Source organism: Stomoxys calcitrans, chromosome 5 (assembly GCF_963082655.1).
Source record: "Stomoxys calcitrans chromosome 5, idStoCalc2.1, whole genome shotgun sequence".
Lineage (NCBI taxonomy): Eukaryota > Metazoa > Arthropoda > Insecta > Diptera > Muscidae > Stomoxys > Stomoxys calcitrans.
The window spans coordinates 2913060-2935976 of NC_081556.1; the positions used below are offsets into that span (position 1 = coordinate 2913060).

At 36.7% G+C, this 22917-nt stretch overlaps 2 protein-coding genes across 5 annotated transcripts in view; one reads left to right on the forward strand and one right to left on the reverse strand.

Moving 5' to 3' along the window:
* The window catches only part of LOC106082265 (leucine-rich repeat and immunoglobulin-like domain-containing nogo receptor-interacting protein 2), a 274301-nt gene that overhangs the window by 128419 nt on the left and 122965 nt on the right, over positions 1–22917 (reverse strand). The gene's annotated exons all lie outside the window — the stretch shown is intronic.
* Positions 16962–18708, forward strand: LOC106082266 (cytochrome P450 6a8). Its single transcript, XM_013244657.2, has 2 exons — positions 16962–18106; positions 18169–18708. Exons 1-2 carry the CDS (start codon positions 17020–17022, stop codon positions 18588–18590), a joined length of 1509 nt encoding a protein of 502 aa, XP_013100111.2. The 5' UTR covers positions 16962–17019; the 3' UTR covers positions 18591–18708.

Sequence of the window (22917 nt, forward strand, 5' to 3'; positions counted from 1 at the left end):
GGCATGTCCGCCTATGACGCTGAACGCCTGGGTCCGAATCCTGGCGAAATGAAAATTTTAGGACTTTTGGGAGGTACTGTACCATTTGGTATTACAGCCATAAAAACTATATCATGCTGGAGAAGATTATACGAGATACAGATGTGAGTAGATATGGTGGACAACTCACAAGAAAACACATGCTAGTCGCCTAGGCCGGCGACATCGAGATTATGGGTCAGTCAACGGAAGTAGTAACTGCAGTATTTTTAAGAATCGAAAGAAAAAGTGGTTCTGATAGCAAATGGAGATAAGGCAAAATCGATGGTATTCATCCGAGCAGATAAAGAAAATGGAAAAAGTTGAGAACCACAACTTAGAGACAGTCGGCATTTCTTACTACCTGGGCACTGCAGTAATCGAGACAAATTACACCATTTTTGAAATAAAGCGAAAAATAATACTGACAAGGAGGCCACCGTAGCGCATAGGTTAGCATGACGCATATGACGTTGGGTTCGAATACTGGCGAAAATATCAGCAACAATTTTCAGCTGTGTTTACCCCCTCCTAGTATTGGCGACATTGGTGAGGTACTATGCCAAACATAGAAGCCATGTAAAATCTTTTTCTCCCCACAAAGGTGTCGTACTGCGGCACGCCGTTCAGACTCGGCTATAAAACGGAGGTCCCTTATCATTTAACCTAAAACTTGAATCGAACAGCACTCATTGAGAAGTCTGCCCCTGTTCCTTAATGGAATGTTCATAGGCAAACAGATGCTACTTCGGATTAAGCAAAGAGTTGAGAGACAAGGCCACCTCTCGACAGACGAAAATTACACTATACAAGACTCCGATACTACCCGTGTTGTTGTATGATTCCGAGGCATGGGTACTTGTAAAATCAGACGAGGCAGCACTATTCTAAGTTTGGCTAATGGGACAAATATTCTATCATAGCCAACGTAAATCAAGTAATGTAGAGAGTGAAGAGGAAAACCTTAGTGCAAAATTTCGTGAGAATCTTTTGACAAATGACGATATTATTGCAATATTAGTTCAAATCGAAGGGACATACACATTGGAGCTATATCTAATTTTGAACCGATTTTTATACCCACCACTATAGGATAGGGGTATACTAGAAGTTTGGTATGTAGAATAAAATTCTGCCTTGTAACTAAATTTATTTTGTATACATTTTAATCAGAATCCATGGTGGTGCGTTCCCAAGATTCGGCCCGGCCGAACTTAGCACGTTTCTACTTGATTATGCTTAACTCTGTCCAAATGACAAAGGTGGCAAAACTTTCAATCACAGCAAGTCAATAGGGTTACCTATCAACAATCTTCACTTTTTTCTTAATCTGTATCTTCACTTTACTTTAAGCCCTAATGAAATATAGCCCACTCTATTCTCTAATATAACCTCACTCTCGCCTTAGGATTAAGCAAATTATCCTTCCATTAGATGGGTCACCTAGAGATATAATAATGCTAATAAATGATTTATTTTAATGTAATTTGCCTAAAGTTTCATTTTCATAGAACACATTTGAAGTCATTCATCATCAGGCTTTGAAATTGGATTACATTTGAATGTATTTTTTGCCTTCAAGGTTCTCCGTAGGTGATGCCAAATTCTTTTGTTGGCTTTAGAAATTTAAAAAAAAATTTGCCTACATGGTCAGCATGATTACCACTTCCTACTGCCACTGACGAACCCATGGTCTCAGCACACATATGGCTAAACCAATAAAACATTCTCTGCCATTTTCCAGGTGAGTGCAAATCATTCATTATCCACTTAGCACTAAAACCAACAACCCCACACAGACCCATTTGTAATGTTTCTTTTTTGTGTTCCCCCTCCTATACCTTTTTGACTTGTTTCGCCCAAAGTTGCTTAGGGTTGGCCAAAAGTGTTGGCCAGTTAGTCTGACCACTGCCACCGCCTACTGACTGACACAAAAAATAAATAAAAAAAACGACCATCCTCCCCTTAGGTATCTTGCCCAAATAATAATGGAGGGTTATCCTCTGCCTCAATGTATAAAGGCTATTTTTTCAGCTTTGATTACATTAAGTTGGGATATTCATATGCTTATAATGAAGACCACATAGGCCCCTTACCCACCATTTCTCTCTTTTATGCCTTTGAAAAGTTTGTTTTATTTCATTGGACATATGCCTGCCTCTGAGGCTTACTCTTTATGGTTAGTTGAGTTTAAGCCAAATCAAATGGGGGCGAGCAACAACAATTCCAAGGCAGAAGTTAGTTGCTCAATTTGGGAATATCAAAAAAAAAAACTGAGGAAAGGGGATAAAACTCCACACAAAAGCCTGTATCTCTCTTTGAAACCACTCACACGCACACACACACACACACAAAGGGTAGTGTGTGTGAATATGCTTAGGGGGGGTTTGCTTTTTTTTCAGATATTTTAGGCTTTGGCTTAGCATGATGAGGGTAATGTTTGTGGGTAATGTTTAATCAATTACCGGAAAAGAGCATGCAAATCCTGCAAAGCCTATTGTGGCTTAAAGGGAAATTTAACTTTTGATATAAAAGTTGACTCGAATATAGGTACATATGCAAAAGAAAGCAAGAAAACCCCCATATTGACATTAATTTAATTATTCCTATTTTGTCTATGGTATTTTCTTCTTTCTTCAAATTCCCCTTTCCTATTAAAGTTTATATTTCACTTTTAATCTTAAAATAGAAATTCCTTTTCAGCTCGTTCCTTAAGACTCATATAAAGAAGCGTCTTCTCCCATCCAAAGGAAGAGAGAAAATTTTTAAATTATTTTCTTTTGTGGTTTCCCATATGAAATATGAGCCATACCAAGAGATCTTGGTGAACAATGGAAACCGTATGTGCAAACACAACAATGGCTTTTTGGGTTGAAGCTTGTAATGTGTGCCACATTTAAAAATGTAACCGCAAATATGAAAATAAATTTAAAAAGTGTAAGAAAGAAACCACGCAGTGTGTTTGCTTTAAGCAAAGGGGAAGCAAAATTTTTTAAATTGCTTTCCTTCAAGGGGGAAACTCTATAATTTGTTATAAATCATGCAATAATAAAAAAATAACCAATAAAGGCATTTTAAGCTGGGCGCTCAGGAAGTCAAATCGAGAGATAGGTCTACCTAAGAGCTATAATAGAGGGTAGGTAATATGAAGTGGTACCAATTCACAAAAGAGAAACAGGGGCAAACTTCTCATATATCATTGATTGATGTCCGATTTAAGTTTAAACTCAATGATGGCCCCTTATCATTGAGTTTAAACTTAAATCGGACATCAGTCAATGATATATGAGAAGTTTACCCCTGTTTCTCTTTTGTGAATTGGTACCACTTCATATTACCTTTTATAGACGAGTTCGAACAAGGTGCTACAAAATACAAATTTTGCCCTTGAAAATTCCACTACAGAATATCGGAAAACATCTCAAATATCAATGAGTGCTATCCGAAAGTCTTAAGCTCATTGATAAGAGACTTCTTTTTTATAGCTGAGTCCGAACGGCGTGCCGCAGTGCGACACCTCTTGCGAGAGAAGTTTTGACATGGCATAGTGAGGCATTTTGGGAATGCCTTCGGAGGTTTTCCCAATGTAAGGCCTCCATACCAAAAGGTATCTGAAGAGGTCAAAACAAGTTATACAATGGTTTGTGTGTTGTATCCTCAGGCTTACATTTAAAAAGTCATGTTTCCTCTGCCACAGGGCAAGCTACGTCCTATTCCTCGAAATATTACTTGGCCACTGTAACCTACAGAACCAGTCCACGCCTCAATTGAGCAGTCATCGTAGTAAGCGTCCATCTATTTTAGCTTGAATAGCTCTCTGATTACGTTGCATGATCTGTGGCAATTAGCGATCCATTCCCAGCTTGCATCTTCTAACCAGTTTCGACACTGACCGGACCAACGCCAGAGACTTCAGCACCAACTGACTGTGCACGTATATCGTGACAGTCTGATCGGATCACCGCTCCTGCAACGAAATTGTCTCCAGTGCTAGAACTGCGAAGACTTACTCCTTAAATACTCTGCACCCACCCAAAAGCCTTTAAGATTCTTGATTTCGAGGAATTGAATGAAGAAACAAGCCCAGTAGTGGAATTCTGTAAATTTTTTTTAACGAAAATCGATTTTTTATTTGTTACTCTTTCGAGACGAGCTCAATGATAGGAGATGTTCTTTGCAAATGGAAAAGGAAAGCCAGAGGTCGCACTACACACTAACCACTATGGGACGCGTTTCGTCTTTGGTTAGAAGACTTTTCAACCATATTAGGTGTGATGGCTTCAAGGGTCGTGCGTTGCTATGTTGTATTTGAATCGTATTTACAGCGAGAACGCCTCACATTCACCACTCTCGACAACGCTATCCATTAGCTGTACTTTTCCCAATGCATGTGTTTTCGTGTAATGACAGATTTTTTTCTGCGACAATTACACTACTTCCATAGAACCCACGATTCTGTGCATCTGTTGGAAGTTGTATAGAATCGTTTAGTTAAAAAATTATAACAGAAAAGTAAGCGAATTTGGTATTCAGTAGCCACTTTTTACGATAATTGACATCACTAACATCATCGACATCGACTTTAACGAAAGAAATCAAGATATTTATTTACAATGGCTATAGAGCACTTATTCTCTTGTTTCTTCTTAAGATATTTCAGATACATGTGGGTACAATCAATTAATAAATGTGGCAGCAAGCTTTTCGCAATATGAAAAAATGTCCGCAAAAGTTTTATACAAATAATTTGGTATGGATAACACGTTTCCTAATTATTTGTGTACATGTTATTTAGATTTGTACTGTTTAAAAAAAAAAAAAGAATTTCGGGCTATGAAAAGCATTTTTTTATTATTTTTGTCGATTCCTCTTTGTGCTTTTGGTTGTTTTGGGTAGAGTTGCCAAAGAGAAAAAAACAGATAACGATTTCTGTTAATTAGGAATAAGAGAATAACATAATCGTTAGTGCAAACGATTTTGTTTGTCGTTAAATTTAACTAAACGGTGTTCGTTACAAGTTACAGAATTGCAGTATAGGTGCCCCCAAATGATATAAACCCATTAATATATGCAAAGCGTACCCAGCCCATCGATCCCCTCTCGGGAAAATGACATCCAACCCGTCAACAAGGAAGGACTCCTCCAGTAGCGTTGCATATAGCATACCGCCTCGCTCCATCTCCATCCCCCAGCAGAACGGAAGAATGCCCAGGGTTTGAGGTGTGCCATATTGCTGACATCCTAACTCTTATGGGAATCTTTGTTGCCACACACTCAGCATATGTCTGCAAGGTTTTTAGATCCAGATTCGGGTATTCAGGGATTCACTGTGATCACATCTCCTTGCTCCAAATATCCGCACTGTCGCGGTTACCTATACATTCTTTAGCGTGTACCTTTTACCCTTGCTCTATAAAATTGCACCAATGCAAAAGTCCATTGGAGCCCTCGTAATTATCTGTCACTAAAATAAATATCATGTTGCTGATATTTCTAGTTGTTGTTGTTGTAGCAGTTTATTGTGTTCTATCTTTCGTCTGCTTGATTCTGTTGAGTGTCAAGATCCAGGAACTCTGTGACTAAGATGGGGTGCGTTCACAGGGATCTGGGCCTGAGTCGTGCATCATGTGGTCCCTGGTAACAATCGGGACCTACATCTTGCACGTCGACATCAATCCTTGCTCTGTAGGAGTTGAGGCGTTTGCATCTGCCGGAACGTAATTGAGCCAGAACTACTCTGGCTTGCCGGGGGAGGTCAATTTCTTCAGAAGCAATGGGAGGCGGTCGATCTCCAAGGACTACATTCACCCGGTAGCTATTTACCCCATCTACTACCGTATCTGCATGAATGTTGTCTAGACCCGCTTGATATGCCGCTTGATCTAGAGGTTCTCTCTTGTAGCGCTGAACCTCACGCTCTAGAACCTGTAGATCTACCTTAAGGCTTCTGGGCGGTGGATATCTATTCACAAGATGATGATTTGGATGGTCTCTGTGATAACAGCCCAAAAGGTTTTGTTTAGACAGCATGCAGTTATGTATAGTATAACAGCTATACCAGTGAAAACTTGCACAGAAAAGAATAAAAATCGGTTCCAATCACGAAATTAACTGATCCAATTAATTTTTTAATTGAAACTGCTTCAATCACGAAAATGATAATATCAATCACAGTTTTTGCAAAAGGTGTTTGAAATAAAACTCAATTAAAGTATTGCGTATTCAATTAAAAAAAATAATTGAAATTTTTTAAAATATCCAATTAATTCTGTAATTAATCCAATTAAAAACATTATTAAGTTTGTTAAAATTTTCATTTCATTTTTTAATTGATCCAATTAAAAAAATGATTGAATTTTTTCGAAATAACCAATTAATTTTTTAATTGAGACATTTAAAAATTTAGTTCAAAATATTGAAAATCATTTGTTATACTGAAAAAGATAAAATATTCAATCACATTTTAAAAATAAAATTTTTTAAAATTCATTAAAAAAAATAATTCAATCAATTAATTTTTTAATTGCAAATTGCGATCGTAAATGATATAAAAGTTCAGATTCAATTAACAATATGATAGAATCAATAAATTTTTTAATCCAAACTGACAAAAATTTCAAACACGATCGTAATTGGAAAAAGTTCAGATTCAATTACAAAAATTATTGAATCAAATAATTTTTTAAAAATTGCAAAAATTTCAATTAAGATGGCATTTGAAAAAAATGCGTATTCAATTAAAAAAATGATTGATTCAATAAATTTTTTAATTGAAAACATTCTTATTTTCAATTAATTAGGTTAAGTTGAAAAGAGGGTGCAGATATTAATCCGCCCCATGTCACTATGGACATACACCTAAGCCAGTAAACGGCTTGTTGTGCGTTCTAAAAACTAAAAAGTAAACTCTTAAAAGAAAACTTTAAGTTAGGATTTCCGTGCTATTTACAGAATCCTTAATTGTTTTCAATAGCACTCCTTTAATTTGGTTCATGTCTGGTACTGTGTCCCCACCTAAGTGCCGGTCTCTGTTAGACGCGAAAGCCAAGCAATGACATAGGAAATGCTCCAATCCTATCACTTGCCGTACGGATTTTACATAAGTGAGCTTGTAGTCCTGTGTGTCCCGTCATGATACCAATAGCTATACTGACCTCTTTCTTACTTCGTTTCAATAATAGCCCCGTCTTCTAACGATCTGGATCCCCCCATGTTTACAGGAAATATAATTTGGACCACACTCTTTCCGAATCGATTCAATTTAACTTAGCCAAGACACAAACCTTAAAGTTTAGCAGAGCTATGTGAAATAGAATAGATTCGGAAAGAGCGTGGTCCAAATTATATTTCCTCTAAACAGTTGTATCCCACTTGTCCTCAGTTGGCCGCAGTGTGCCTATTCCTTCTATTGAGTGATGAATTAAATTCGACATCCATATTTCTTTTAAGACTTGTATTTTATTTTGATTTTTATAATAATTTAATTTTTCGTCATATTTGTGCTTGAATTTCTTTTTTTATATTGGAATTTTTCCATATTTGTTTTTGGTTGTTATTATTTTTGTATTAGGATTTTCTGTATTAGGGTTTCTGTATTATAATTTTAAATTTCACATATAGGTGGCGCTCTATCGTGTATTTTTTATAATATATTTTCACATACATTTGTATGATTGACCCAATGGAATTCTTCCAGAGTTGCCACCTCGATGTACAATACACTGCTACAACAACAACAACAGCAGCATCAACGATTTATTTGAAGACCATTTCTATGAAATAACATAAATATGCAAAATTTAATTAAATTTTATTACAAGAACCTAATCAAAACAACACCTTCTGCTCATTTACAATGCATTGGTGAACTCAATGAACCAAATTCAAATAAATTAAACATATTTCGTTGTTTTGATATGAGCTAATTGCTAGACAACATGGTTATCTAAACAAACACTCGCATTCACATGGTCATTCAACCATTCAGCCATTCATTTATGTAAAATGCATTTGTTTCAAAACGTATTTATGAGCTGTTCAAGCGCACACACACACACACACACAGACACACACACATAGACAAAAACGTCAACAATGCGCATTGCGAATAAATTCCATTATAAAACAATTTCAATAATTAAAATTCTATTACAAATTTTTACAATTAAACTTTGCTCACTCTCTCGGGCAGTCATTCCTACTTCCTCTCTCTCTCTTTCTCTCTCCCTGCTGTTGATGTTCTGTTGAAAATAATTCAAACCAACAAACCCCACATTGTAGGTGGCATAGTAAACTTTTTCCCCACCTTCTTTATGCTGGCGAGTGCCAGAGTGGTGATAAGGGTTTTTATATATGGCACCAACCAAAAACAAAAATATGCTAAATAATACAAAACATTTAAGCTTTTGTAACAAATAATTAAATTAAAGTTGAGGGGATAAACAAAAACATCTAAAATGCATTCAATACAAATGCCAGAATACACAAAAGTTGTTGTATGACAAAAACTCTTAGCCAAAACAAGCATCCACACACAATGCAATTTGTAATTGGTAAATTGTAAATATTTTTAGGCCAAATAGAGTAAATCAAACCAAAACACACGCCATTGTGCTAACAAAAATAAACAAACATTTTTGCCAGCTCATATGCCAAACTCTGGCAAATGATCATACTAAATGGTTTTAAAGTCATTAAATTTAAATTGTTGTCATTTCGTTGAAAATAAAACGAAACTCCTTCCCTTATGCTGGCCAAAAAGGAAACGGTAAACAAAAATGCCATATTGTACACCTCTGTAGACATGGGTGGCAGCAGAAGTTTTTATTACCCACAATGATGAACACGGCTGGGTCCTGCCTACCGCCCACAGCAATTTTCAAGCAATTTATTTTGGGACACATCTGAAGGACAATTTATTTTTAATACAGCAACATCAACAAGCGCATGTGGATAATAAAGCATATATCATGTCTGCCGCTGATGTTGCTGTTGCCGGCGCAGCCACCACTGCCGCTTCTGGGTTTTTATTAAAATTTTATTTTTCTTTTACAACACGGTGTTAAGTTGCAATTAAGTAGGACTTAAAGTTGTTGAATGTTGAATTTAACACACTTTTAAGGTTGTCTTCTTTTAGCAAAAGGGGAATTTAAGGCTTTAAATTGAAATGAGCCTTAAATTATACGAATATTTTGAGAAACAATATGGGAAAAACTTTAAATGGATGTTGAAGTAATTCAATCAATGAATTCATATGAGAAAGTCAATCGATGCCTCGAAATAGGGTTGAAGCCACATAACTGCAATACGCTTTAGTGAAAAATTCTGCTAAAGTGAAATTTGCTAGAATGAAACATTCTTTTTGGTGTATTTCAATGCAATTGAATTCGCTTAAATGCAAAATCGCTTAACCGAAAATACCAGTAGATATTTCGATACATTGAAAAACAGTCGAAACCGCATAACAGCAAAACGCTTTAGTGAAAAATCTTGCTATAGTGAAACTTGCCAGAAAGAAACATTCTTTTTTGGTGTAATTCAATGCAATTGAATTCGCTTAAATGAAAAATCGCTTAACTGCAAGTACCACTAAACTGAAAAATTCAAAACTCTGTTTATATAGGAAACTTAAATCGCGCATGTGAGAAAATCAATCGATACCTCGAAATTCAGTCGAAATCACATAACTGCAATACGTTTTAGTGAAAAAAGTGAAATTTGCTAGAATTACTGAAAATCAATCGATGCCTCCAAGTACAGCCGAAACCGCATAACTGCAATACGCTTTAGTGAAAAATTCGCTTAAATGAAAAATCGCTTAACTGAAAATACCACTAGATATTTCGATACATTGAAAAACAGTCGAAACCGCATAACTGCAAAACGCTTTAGTGAAAAATCTTGCTATAGTGAAACTTGCCAGAAAGAAACATTTTTTTTTGGTGTAATTCAATGCAATTGAATTCGCTTAAATGAAAAATCGCTTAACTGCAAGTACCACTAAACTGAAAAATTCAAAACCCTGTTTACATAGGAAACTTAAATCGCGCATGTGAGAAAATCAATCGATACCTTGAAATACAGTCGAAATCACATAACTGCAATACGCTTTAGTGAAAAAAGTGAAATTTGCTAGAATTACTGAAAATCAATCGATACCTCCAAGTACAGCCGAAACCGCATAACTGCAATACGCTTTAGTGAAAAATTCTGCTAAAGTGAAATTTGCTAGAATGAAACATTCTTTTTTGGTGTTTTTCAATGCAATTGAATTCGCTTAAATGAAAAATCGCTTAACTGAAAATAATGGTAGGTATTTCGATACATTGAAATACAGTCGAAACCGCATAACTGCAATACGCTTTAGTGAAAAATTCTGCTATAGTGAAACTTGCCAAAAAGAAACATACTTTTTTGGTGTAATTTAATGCAATTGAATTCGCTTAAATGAAAAATCGCTTAACTGCAAGTACCACTAAACTGAAAAATTCAAAACTCTGTTTATATAGGAAACTTAAATCGCGCATGTGAGAAAATCAATCGATACCTCGAAATTCAGTCGAAATCACATAACTGCAATACGCTTTAGTGAAAAAAGTGAAATTTGCTAGAATGACTGAAAATCAATCGATACCTCCAAGTACAGCCGAAACCGCATAACTGCAATACGCTTTAGTGAAAAATTCTGCTAAAGTGAAATTTGCTAGAATGAAACATTCTTTTTTGGTGTTTTTCAATGCAATTGAATTCGCTTAAATGAAAAATGAAAAATCGCTTAACTGAAAATAATGGTAGGTATTTCGATACATTGAAATACAGTTGAAACCGCATAACTGCAATACGCTTTAGTGAAAAATTTTGCTATAGTGAAACTTGCCAAAAAGAAACATACTTTTTTGGTGTAATTTAATGCAATTGAATTCGCTTAAATGAAAAATCGCTTAACTGCAAGTACCACTAAACTGAAAAAGTGTTTACATCCAAAACTCTGTTTATATAGGAAAATTAAATCGCGCATTATAAGGCAATAACCAAAGCTGAAGTCTTTTTCTGATGTTCTCGCCAAGACTTAAACCCGACGTTTAGTGTTATAGGCGGACATGCTAAACGCTGCGCTGCGGTGAACCCCAAAATTCGTTTTCACTTAAACTTATACCGTTTAACTGTAATGTAAATTATGTCCGTGAAATAAATTTCAATCTAACTTAGCCAAGACACAAACCTGAAAATTTAGCAGAGCTATGCGAAATGATTCACAGAGCACTGTTAACTGATTTTCTTTTATATTTTAAATAAAAAAATTAATTTTTAGCAATTTCTCACCAAAAATTTTCTAAAATCCATGTTTGTCTATGACCCATGTTTAAAACGACATTGCAGTGAACTCGTCATAAATAGGTGATGCAAACTAATACCATGTCGAGAGTCAAGAGGAAATCCTTCCTGTCCTATTTCGAGGGAATCGGTTAACAAATGAGCACTTTATTGCATTATTACTGCAAATCGGACGAACATAAAGATGGGAGCTATATCCAAAGTTGTTTTTCCAATTTCCGTAGGCTTTGTCTCTAGGCCGAAAATCATGCATGTACCAAGTTTTAATACGATCGGATGAAAATTACGACCTGTACTTTGTACACAAATTAATATGAACAGACGGACTAAGCTTAATCGAACCAGAAAGTGATTCTGAGTCGATCCCTATACTTATCCATGGGGCTATCTCACTTCCTTCTTGGTGTTACTGCTTGTAACACCAAGAAGGAAGTGCACTAAGTTATAATACCCTGTACCACAGTAGAGGTGTAGGGTGTAAAAAGGGTCAGTATTACTTCTTATATGAAGATTCTTCGATTTCTTTTCTCAAGTCCCTAGAAGACACAAATTTTGAACAGTTTTGGTAAATGAAATGCACTTAAGACCCCTTAACCTCATTAAATACGAAAAGTGAACATAGTACCTGTCTTAAGACAAGAACATGTGTATTCTTTACAGTCATTATATTCTAACCTATAGATTAATGTCTATCTGTCAGTCGAAAGAACAGTATCTGCGGAGTACAGAATAATATCATGATGATAAACCTTTGGAAAAAAGGAAAAAGTCGTGACATAATGATGGCTGTGTGGTATCCTCTGACTTTTTTATTTCATAGCAAGACAATCTTCGATCACCAATTTCAACTAAGAAAAATAACTTCGATCACTAAGTTTAACTCCAAAGGAAAATTTTTCAATTTCTAACTTCCTTTGCCCGTTAGGGAGAAGATAATTTTTTTTAATGATGTGCTAATTTCTCTTTCGAGATGAGCTTAATGATCCAAATTTTATACAATGAAAAAATTTAAGCTACAGTAGATACACTACACCAACCCTGATTTGGAGCGTTTCGACCTCTTGGTAAGAAGGAGGTTCACCATCAGAAATCTTTAGATGTGAGGGCTTCAAAGGTTGTACATTGGTAGGTTGTATTTATGTCGAAGAAATTGCGAAGGAACCTCTATAAAAATGTTTTTTGCTGTTTTCACCAGTTTTGGCCAGTGAATCGTATTTAGTCTAGTTAAAAGTTTCTTCGAATTCACTTCTTAGGCCCGTGGTAAGTGACTTTGGTTAGTGAAATGCTCTTCAACTCTAATAAACCTCATTAAATATGGTTAAGATAGTTCTAGAAGTGCATATATTTTATACATTTATGTAGCCTCCATGCAAATCCCCTACCCTCGTTGACTTCCCGAATTAAAAGTCCTTTATTAGTTTGTAATTTTTCCTTTTCTTTTCAATTACATACAAAAATAATCTAAACAATATTTAGTAGTAGCTACTTTTTAATTATTCATGAATATTTACAACAACAAATGCGCATTAGAGTTTTCCTAAGGCTTTTCTTCATTCCATAACTGCTGCATCATTTCATGAATGTCATATAACAAATTATATATGTATGACTCTTACACACATGAATGAATGAACTCGAACCAAATCACTGTGACTAGGCATAAACAAAGAACAGCAACAACAATAAAAAGAGAACATAACCCGATTTGAGATGTGGGTTTGTTTGTCAACTTGTTGTCATGACGAGGCATTGAACGAGCGCTGGTGTTAAAGTTCACTAAATCAGATGAATCTCATATGGAGAGAGAATAAAAGAGAGCGGAGATACGCTTGAATAAAATTATTAGATTGATGGGTAGGGTTACCATGTTAACAAAAAAATAAACACGACATAGATGTAAAGGCTAGACTACCGTTAATTAAGAAGCAAATAAATGGAAATAAGAATCAACTTTCACTATAAAATAAAGCAAAATAATATAAAAAACATATAGAAATATAAAATAACTTTAAAAATCCAGTAAGGAAAGCTAAGGTTGGGCGCCGGCGTCTGTACAATAGCCTAAACCACCATGTCTAAGTACTTCTTCTAATAAATAGAACCTATGCCTTTTTTTCTTTGTTAGACTTTAATTTTGTATACTTATTGAAGTATCGAATAGAATATAAAATTTGTTTACAATAGGACCCAAATTCTGGCTACCGCGTTTTTTAAGGCGAATATAGGCTAAGAAATATATATGAGAGCTACATATAAATCTGAACCGATTTTGATGAAATTTTGCACACATATTGGGACGTCAAATAGAACACCGCATGAACAACTTTTTAAAGATCGCACCAAAATTGTGCTTCTGGAGCATTAAAAGGTCATATCAGATGAAAGATGTATATGAGTGTTATACCTAAATCCGATCTGATTCGATGTTCATAACATTTAAAGTGTGAATACTAAGGACTTAAAAGGGCACATCGGATGAAAGATACGAATGGGAGCTACATTTAAATCTGCACAGATTTGAATAAAATTTTGCACACGTGTTGGGATGTCAAAAATAGCACCTCATCCCAAATTTTGTAGAGTGCAAATCAATTGTGGAAATATATCAATTTTTTCAAATCAATGGCGTTTGTCGTTAGACCAAAAAAAAGACTTGTGCAAAATTTTACGATAGTCGGATAACAAATGCAGATAGATGGACAACTAAATCGAATCAGAAAGTGATTCTAAGCTGGTCGGTATACTTATCAATGGGCAAAGTTGCAAACAAATGCACAAAGTTATAATACCCTGTACCACACTGGTGGTGTAGGGTATAATAAAATAAAGTAATATAAAATAAAATAAAACAAAATATAAAAAACGAAATAATATAAAATAAAAAAAAATAAAATACAAATAAAAGTAAGTTTGGCCGGCCTGAATCGTATATACCCTCCACGATAGATCGAAGTAGTCAAGATCCGTTCCCGATATCTCTTTAGAGACAAAAAAAGGAGAATGAATAAAAATTGCAACGGGAGCTATATCAGGTTATGAACCCAACCGGAAAATATTCGGTTTGGATGTTGGAGGCCATAGTAGAAGTCATTGTGCAAAATTTCAGCCAAGCCGAAGGTTATGAACCGACTTAGATCATGCTTGGCATAGTGGTTGAAAGTCAAAACAAAATACTTCATGCAAAATTTCAGCAAAATCGGATAATAATTGAAGAAGTCAAGATCCGAGATCGGTTTATATGCGAACTAAATCAAGGTATGCAACGATTTAGACAATACATGGCATAGTGGTTGGAAGTCAAAACAAAACACCTCATGCAAAATTTCAGCCAAATCGGATAATAATTGCGCCCTCTAGTGGCTCAAGAAATAAAGATCCGCGATCGGTTTATATAGGAGCTATATCAGGTTATGAACCGATTTGAACCATACTTAGCACAGTTATTGGCAATCATAACAAAACACCTCATGCAAAATTTCAGCCAAATCTGATAATAATTGCGCCCTCTAGTGCCTTAAGAAGACATTATCCTAGATCGATTTTTATGGGAGCTGTTTCAGGTTATAAACCGATTTGAACCATACATGGAGTTAAAACAAAACAATTCATGCAAAATTTCAGCCAAATCGTTACGCCCCCTAGCGGCTAAAAAAGTCACGATCCGAGATCGGTTTATATGACAGCTACATCAGGTTATGGACTGATGTCTACCATACTTAGCACAGTGGTTGGAAGTCATAACGAAACACGTCATGCAAAATTTCAGCCAAATCTGATAATAATTGCGCCCTCTAGTGCCTCAAGAAGTCATGATCCAAGATCGATTTTTATGGGAGCTGTTTCAGGTTGTAAACCGATTTGAACCATACATGGAACAGTTTTTGGAAGTTAAAACAAAACAATTCATGCAAAATTTCAGCCAAATCGTATAATAGTTACGCCCCCTAGCGGCTAAAAAAGTCACGGTCCGAGATCGGTTTATATGACAGCTATATCAGGTTATAGACTGATGTCTATCATACTTAGCACAGTGGTTGGAAGTCATAACGAAACACGTAATACAAAACTTCAACCAGATGGTTTATATGGAAACTATATCACGTTATGGACCGATTTCAACCACACACAGTTGTTGGAAATCATAACAAAACACCTCATGCAAAAAATTGCGCCCTCTAGTGGCTCATGAAGTCAAGATCCAATAACGGTTTATATGGCAGCTATATCAAAACATGGACCGATATGGCCCATTTACAATCCCAACCTACCTTCATTAATAAGGAGTAATTGTGCAAAATTTAGCGTGCTTTCGAAAGAAGGACGGACGGACATGGCTAGATCGTCTAACAATGTCAAGACGAAACAAAATATATCTACTTTGTTGGATCTTTGATCAATATTTTGCTACGTTACAAACTGAATGACGAAATTAGTAGACCCCCATCCTATGGGGGAAGATATAAAAAGTGAATGCAGATTTATATCAGACTAGCTGACCCGATTTGGTGATATTACAGCTTAAGCACAGATGTTTAAAATATTTTAAGACAAGTATTGGTTTCTGTTACCTTCTTTTAAATACTTATCCGATAGTGATTTGTAGGTTGGGATAACTTCCCAAGCTGTTGTTTAAGTAACACTTTCGTGGACATCTCCCAAGACCTTTCATTTTATCTACCTTCATTTCCGATAGGGGACTTTGTTTGTGTGGCGCCAAAACTTGTGTTACCTGATTTTCAATCATCTCCCAAAGTTCTTTCGTTGTAGTCCCTTATTTTTGAAATCGGCTTGCATCTTCTCTCGAAAAGTTTTAGCTGATGAGAAAGTCCCAAAAACGTGACTCAAGGACGATTTTTCCTCTACTGTCAGCGACCTTTCGTTAGAGTCATACATTGTCCCGGTTAACCAGACGTGTATGGTGTGTAGGTTTTTGAGAGTTAAGGTGATTCCAAAATTATTGGACCCTAAATACGATTTGGGATTTCTACTTTTCTCGTTAACAGCTTAATCTAATAACTTTATTGTAATGATTGTGTAAATTTTTCATTAGATTTGTAGTCTACTCCTTAATACCTTTCATTTGATACCCTTATTGTCCCAGTCTGTCCAAATGTCCGTTTAGAGAGGTTTCTGAGTTGGCTATTCCTACAGGTTGTTAGACCCAAAACTATAAAAAAATAACAAAAATTTCGCTTAAATCGCTAAATCCATCGCTGAGACATCGCAAAAATTACAGTGAGGGGGAAGAGTCCGCCGACCTTTAAGATCAAAAAAAAAAACCCTAAAAAAACTACTTATAAGCAATTCTAAAAACTCTGTAAAAATCGGTTCTGTCATTTTCGAGTCTGTATAGAACAAACAAACACACATTGACTATTATATTTAATTGGACTTTCTTAATTATCTTTCGAAATTGTCAACGCTACTGGCAACCCTGCCCTCATATCTATCCTCTTTGTATCATTTTATCCAGAGAATGTAAACAGTTATTAATCGTATCTAACTGCGTGTTACTCTCCTCTCTCACTCTCTTTGGACACATATTAAAACACTGTTCTATCATCTGCATCTATAAAGTATTGAGCTTTCTTTGGTCTATGTTTAGTATTCAACTGTGTCGCGTAGCGTCGCGCTCTTTAACCAGTCCAACACTGCGATCGCATCGCTATGGCTATTGTGCAGGTTTTTATGATTTTGCTGATCGCCGCAATCACGTTGGCTTTGCATTTCATTCGTAAACATCTCAACTACTGGGCCGAGAGGGGAGTTGTCCACGAGAAGCCACATTTATTCTATGGCAATATGAAAGCTGTCGGCTCAAAGCAGCCACTGAAACAGCCATTCCATGATTTGTATCAAAAATACAAAGACAAGGCCCCATTTGGGGGTTTCTATTTAAGTCTGCGCAAGGCGGTGGTGCTGTTTGACCTTGAACTAATTAAACGGGTTATGATAACCGATTTCAATGATTTCTCGCATCGCGGCGGCTACTACAACGAGAAAGATGATCCGCTATCGGGACATCTGTTTCAGCTGGATGGTCCCAGATGGAAACAGATGCGGATGAAATTGACACCCACATTTACATCGGGCAAAATGAAATTCATGTTTCCCACTGTGGTGGAGGTGGGCGAAAGGTTCATCAACGTTTTAAGCGATCTAATACAGAAAGATGACGTCGTAAAAGAAGGCCTGGAGATACGAGAACTTTTGGCCCGTTTCACCACAGATGTGATTGGCTGTTGCGCCTTTGGTTTGGAATGCAATAGTTTGAAGGATCCGGAAGCAAAATTTCGAAAAATGGGTCAAAAAGTCTTCACCGAACGTCGCCATGGCCGCTTGTTGTTTGCCTTTGCCCAAGCTTTTCCCGATTTGGCTCGCAAGTTTGGCATGGCCTTCATACCCGAGGATGTCAGCCAGTTCTTTATGAAGGTGGTCAAAGACACTGTGGAATATAGGGAGCGTGAAAAGGTGGAGAGAAATGATTTCATGAATCTCTTGATAGAATTGAAAAATCGCAATGACACTGAAGGTCTGACTTTGGAACAAATAGCCGCCCAGGCCTTTGTTTTCTTTTTGGCTGGCTTCGAGACTAGTTCGAGCACCATGGGTTTCGCTCTCTACGAATTGGCCATTCATCAGGATATGCAAACAAAGGTGCGCCAAGAAATCAATGGTGTCTTGAAGCAGTACGATGGCAAATTGACCTATGAGGGAGTTAAAGAGCTCAAATACCTACAACAGATTTTATATGGTAAGCTAGAGAATTTTGATGACTAACAATGGAGACTTATTGGTTATACATCCCTCTTTCAGAGACCATGCGCAAATATCCAGTGGCCTCTTTGGTGGTACGCAAAGCCTTGGTGGACTATAAAGTGGCCAATTCGCCCTACACCATTGAAAAGGGTACCGTAGTCATTATACCCATTGATGCCATACATCATGATGCGGCTATTTATCCCAGTCCCTCGGAATTCATACCAGAACGTTTCGCTGCAGAAGAGATAGCCAAGAGGCACTCCATGTCTTGGATACCATTTGGTGAGGGTCCCAGAAATTGCATAGGCCTTAGATTTGGCAAAATGCAGGCCATGGTAGGTCTGGCATTGCTGCTAAGAAATTTCAAATTTACCCTGTCCGCAAAGACACCAGTGCCGTTGGTCTATGATGAGAAGGCAGTGGTGTTAACTGCCAAAGGAGGAATCTATCTTAACTTGGAAGCGATACAAGCTTAGAAAGTATTTTGAAGTATTTTTCTTCTTTTTTTTTTGTGTTATATTTCAATGTGTTGTGATATAAAATTCGTAATAAGTGTATCTATAAGGCTTCTAAACACGGCAACAGAATTGTTGAACTGTATTTTTTATATAAGATTTGTATAAAAAACAAATTAGACTATTTTTCAACAATAAAAAAATTTTGAATGTTTATGTTATAAATTTTTGCTAATTTTATGTTTTAATGCTGAAGGTTAAAAAAAGTCAAATAAAAGCAACCTAAAAATCAAAAAACGCCTTCCGAAAAAGTAAAATCGAATGATATGTAGGCTACATCAATAAGTGGAGCTTCACTGGTATGTAGCATATCTGGTAAATATGAAGAAGGGATTCATACAATTCACTCTGATACAGTCCGCCTTCGTCTTTACCTGCCAGACCTTGACAAAGTAGAATCGCCTAATACAATTAACCGGTATATAGACTATCTTCGCACTTAAACTGACCATAGACTACACTGCGGAACAGTGAAAAGATCAGAAGGGCGGTGAAAATCCTATTGTGGAGCATAGGATTGTTGTTCCACCCTCCAACTTCCAGCGCGGACATAAAGACCGACCAGGAAAATATGGGGCTCACACAAGAGATATTTGGGAAAAAATTGGATCTGAGCCCTACTTTTGGGTAAATTAACTCAGGGCAATCCCCTTCTAAAAACTTTTCCAAATGGACACGTGGCTCGATCAGGGCCATATTTCTACCTATTTTTTTCTCCATCCCACTGTGCAACGCCTTCTTATCATAAAAATGTACTACCGAAATTACGATTCGGTGACCGCTACTTTAAGAGCGTTAACTCCAATTTTTATGACGTAATGGTCAGGTTAATATCCACATGATCTTCACAGATCCACACTTCATCCACAAATAATAATGCCGCATGCCGGCGGCGTCATTGGGCTATAGTTCTTCGACAACAATGGCAATCGTCACGTTACCATGTCTGGCCTGCGCTACCGTACCATGATCACAGATTATTTTTGTTCTGAATTGGAAGATATGGACCTGGACGACACCACACAGCACACAATCGTCACGTTACCTTGTATGCCCTGCGCTACCGTACCATGATCACAGATTATTTTTGTTCTGAATCGGAAGATATGGACCTGGACGACAACACACAGACAATACACATTACTATCGATTTTTTGAACAGCAAGTTTGTTGGGCGTGTTATCCGATTGGCCGCCTCGTTGGTGCGATTTGACCCCTTTCTAGATTTTTTCCTTAAACCAACAAACTGATGATGCACAGTGGGAGAAAATCGAAAAAAAAAATAGTAAAAAATATGTCGAGTGAGAACGAGTAGAGAAAAATCTCTTCTATAAAACAAAAAATTTAGATTTGGCAGCCCGAACAATTTTTCGAAATGCCGAGGCGATCAACTTTAGAGGCCTGCCAAGAGGCGCCCTGACCATTTAGGGTCTTCAAATTTTACGATCTCGATAACACCTCAGCTATAATCATTCCAAATTTCATAGAGATATCTATACCTGTTCTCACACGGCAAATTTGTATACCCACCACCATAGGATGGGGTATACTATTGTAATTTCGTCATTCCGATTGTAATACTTAGAAATATTCGTCTAGGACCCCATAAAGTATACATATTTTTGACAGCCATGGCATTTTAAGTCGATCTAGCCATGTCTGCCCGTCCGTCTGTTGAAAGCGCGCTAACTTTCGAAAGAGTTAAGCTAGACGCTTGAAATTTTGCACAAATAATTCTTATTAGTGTAGATTGGTTGTAATTGCATTTGAGCCAAATCGATCCATGTTTCAATATAGCTGCCATTTAAACCGATCTTTGATCTTGACTTCTTGAGCCTCTAGAGGGCGTAATTCTTATCCGATTTGGCTGAAGTTTTGCACGAAGTGTTTTGTTATGACTAACAATAACTGTGCTAAGCATGGTCTAAATCAGTCCATAACCTGATATAGCTGTCATATAAACCGATCTCCCGATTAGACTTCTTGAGCCTCTAGATGGCGCAATTGTTATCCAATTTGGTTGAAATGTTGCATATGGCGTTTTGGTATGAGTTCCAACAATTACATAAAGTATGATCTAAATCTGTCTATAACCTGATATAGCCACCATATAAACCGATCACCCGATTAGGAAGTCTAATCGGGCCTCTAGAGGGCGCAATTGTTATCCAAATTGGTTGAAATGTTGCATATGGTGTTTTGATGTGACTTCCAACAAATGCTTAAAGTATGATCTAAATCTGTCTATAACCTGATATAGCCGCCATATAAACCGATCTCCCGATTAGATTACTTCAGCTTCTAGAGGGCGCAATTGTTATCCAATTTGGTTGAAATGTTGCATATGGCGTTTTGGTATGAGTTCCAACAACTACATAAAGTATGATCTAAATCTGTCTATAACCTGATATAGCCGCCATATAAACCGATCTCCCGTTTAGACTTCTTTAGCTTCTAGAGGGCGCTATTCTTATCCGATTTGGCTGAAATTTTGCACATATCATTTTGCGATGACTTCCAACAATTCCTTTAAATATGGTCTTAATCAGTCCATATCCTGATATAGTCGCCATATGAACCGATCTCCTGTTTTGACTTCTTGACTCCTAGACGGCTCAATTCTTATCCAATTTGGCTGATATATGTCTTTGTTATGACATCCAACAATTGTGCTGAGAATGATCTGAATGGGTTCATAAACTGATATAGCTGTCATATAAACCGATCTCCAAATTTAACCCAATTTGGCCTAAAATTTTTCTCCCATGTGACTTACATTCTTTGTAGCTACAAAAAAAAATCTAGTGCTTGTTGGACATTCCACACTTTGCTATTACAAAGTTTATTTTGCTCCATAAATATGCTCATAACTCTTAAGAAATCAAAATTAGTGGTAATTTTTCTAAATTTGTCTGTGCTTCATACACAAAACAACTTAGCGACACTCAGATTGCCTAATGAAGCTAAACTGAACTCTTAAATATGTGTGTCACAAAAATAATTATGCATTATTCGTTTTATTATTCCCCATTCCTATTAATTATTTCCCATTCATTATTTCGAGCAAGAGAATCTCAACTCATGCAAGACAGATAAGCGAGCCAACGAGTAAAGTGTGTCGGGTGGTACAACACATGAAAATGACCCATCTCTCTGTCTGTCTCTTGGTGCACTTATCTCTGGGTATGCGTGAAGAAGTGTGAAATCTTTTCACCATCTTCCTAGGGGAAGAGCCTATTTGGTGTAAATATGACAAATTACCATAATTAGTTTAAACAAAAGTAAACTCAAAGCTCAAGTAAATGAGGAAGAAACGCACACACACACACACACACACACACACACACACACACACATAGACACTTGCATGTTCTCGAAATTCCATTGTAATAAAGGCAATCTAATACCTCTTCATAGATACCACCAAAGAGAGGGGGGAAGAGCAAAGATGGATAGCAAACATGAAATATGCGTGATTACACATTACAAAATATTCTTGTAACAAGTGATAAATTATCAACAAATTCACAGCAAAATTATCACAAAAAACAAAAAAACAAACTTTTGTTTTACTTTCTTCAATTTGTCTTTTCTTTTTGTGCTTGGCTTGTTTTTTGTTCTTATTGCACCACTGAGTAGTGATGTAAACAAAAGGGTATTCATATGCCTGTGCGTGCGCAAAAACACAAAAACCAAAAGAGAGAGTAAGAGTGAGAGTAATGAGCAGTGTTACCATTGTGAGACTAAAGTCGGAATTTCCAATCTTTTAAGAGTCAATAAACTTTTTTGTTATTTTTTGCTAAGGTTAGGTTGAAAAGAGGCTGCAGATCTTAAGCCGCTCCATGCCACTATGGACATACACCCAAGCCAGTAATTGGCTTGTTGTGCGCTCTAAATATTGAAAAAAGGTAACCTCGAGATAGAAAATTAAAGTTAGGAATTTCGTGCTACTTACAAAATCCTAAATTGTTTCCCATGCCTGCAGGACCGTATTCAGGTCAGGCAGTCAAAAACAGATCTCAGTCCCAGGGGTCCCAATGTGAACCCACAGGCCCACACTGTCCTCTAGCTTTGATCCATCCGTGTAACATGATCCTCCAGATGGCAGTACTAGGGTTCCGTCAATCGCACTCGACCTCAAGGTTCATCTCAGTTATCCGATCGGAAACCTGTTCCCTTCATTCAGATATTCTATCGTCGGCTTGATTATACCGCGATGGTGTGAGCTGCTCCCATCCTCAATCCATTCTCCCATAGCCTAAAGTCTCATAGCCCAATGGAACATTTC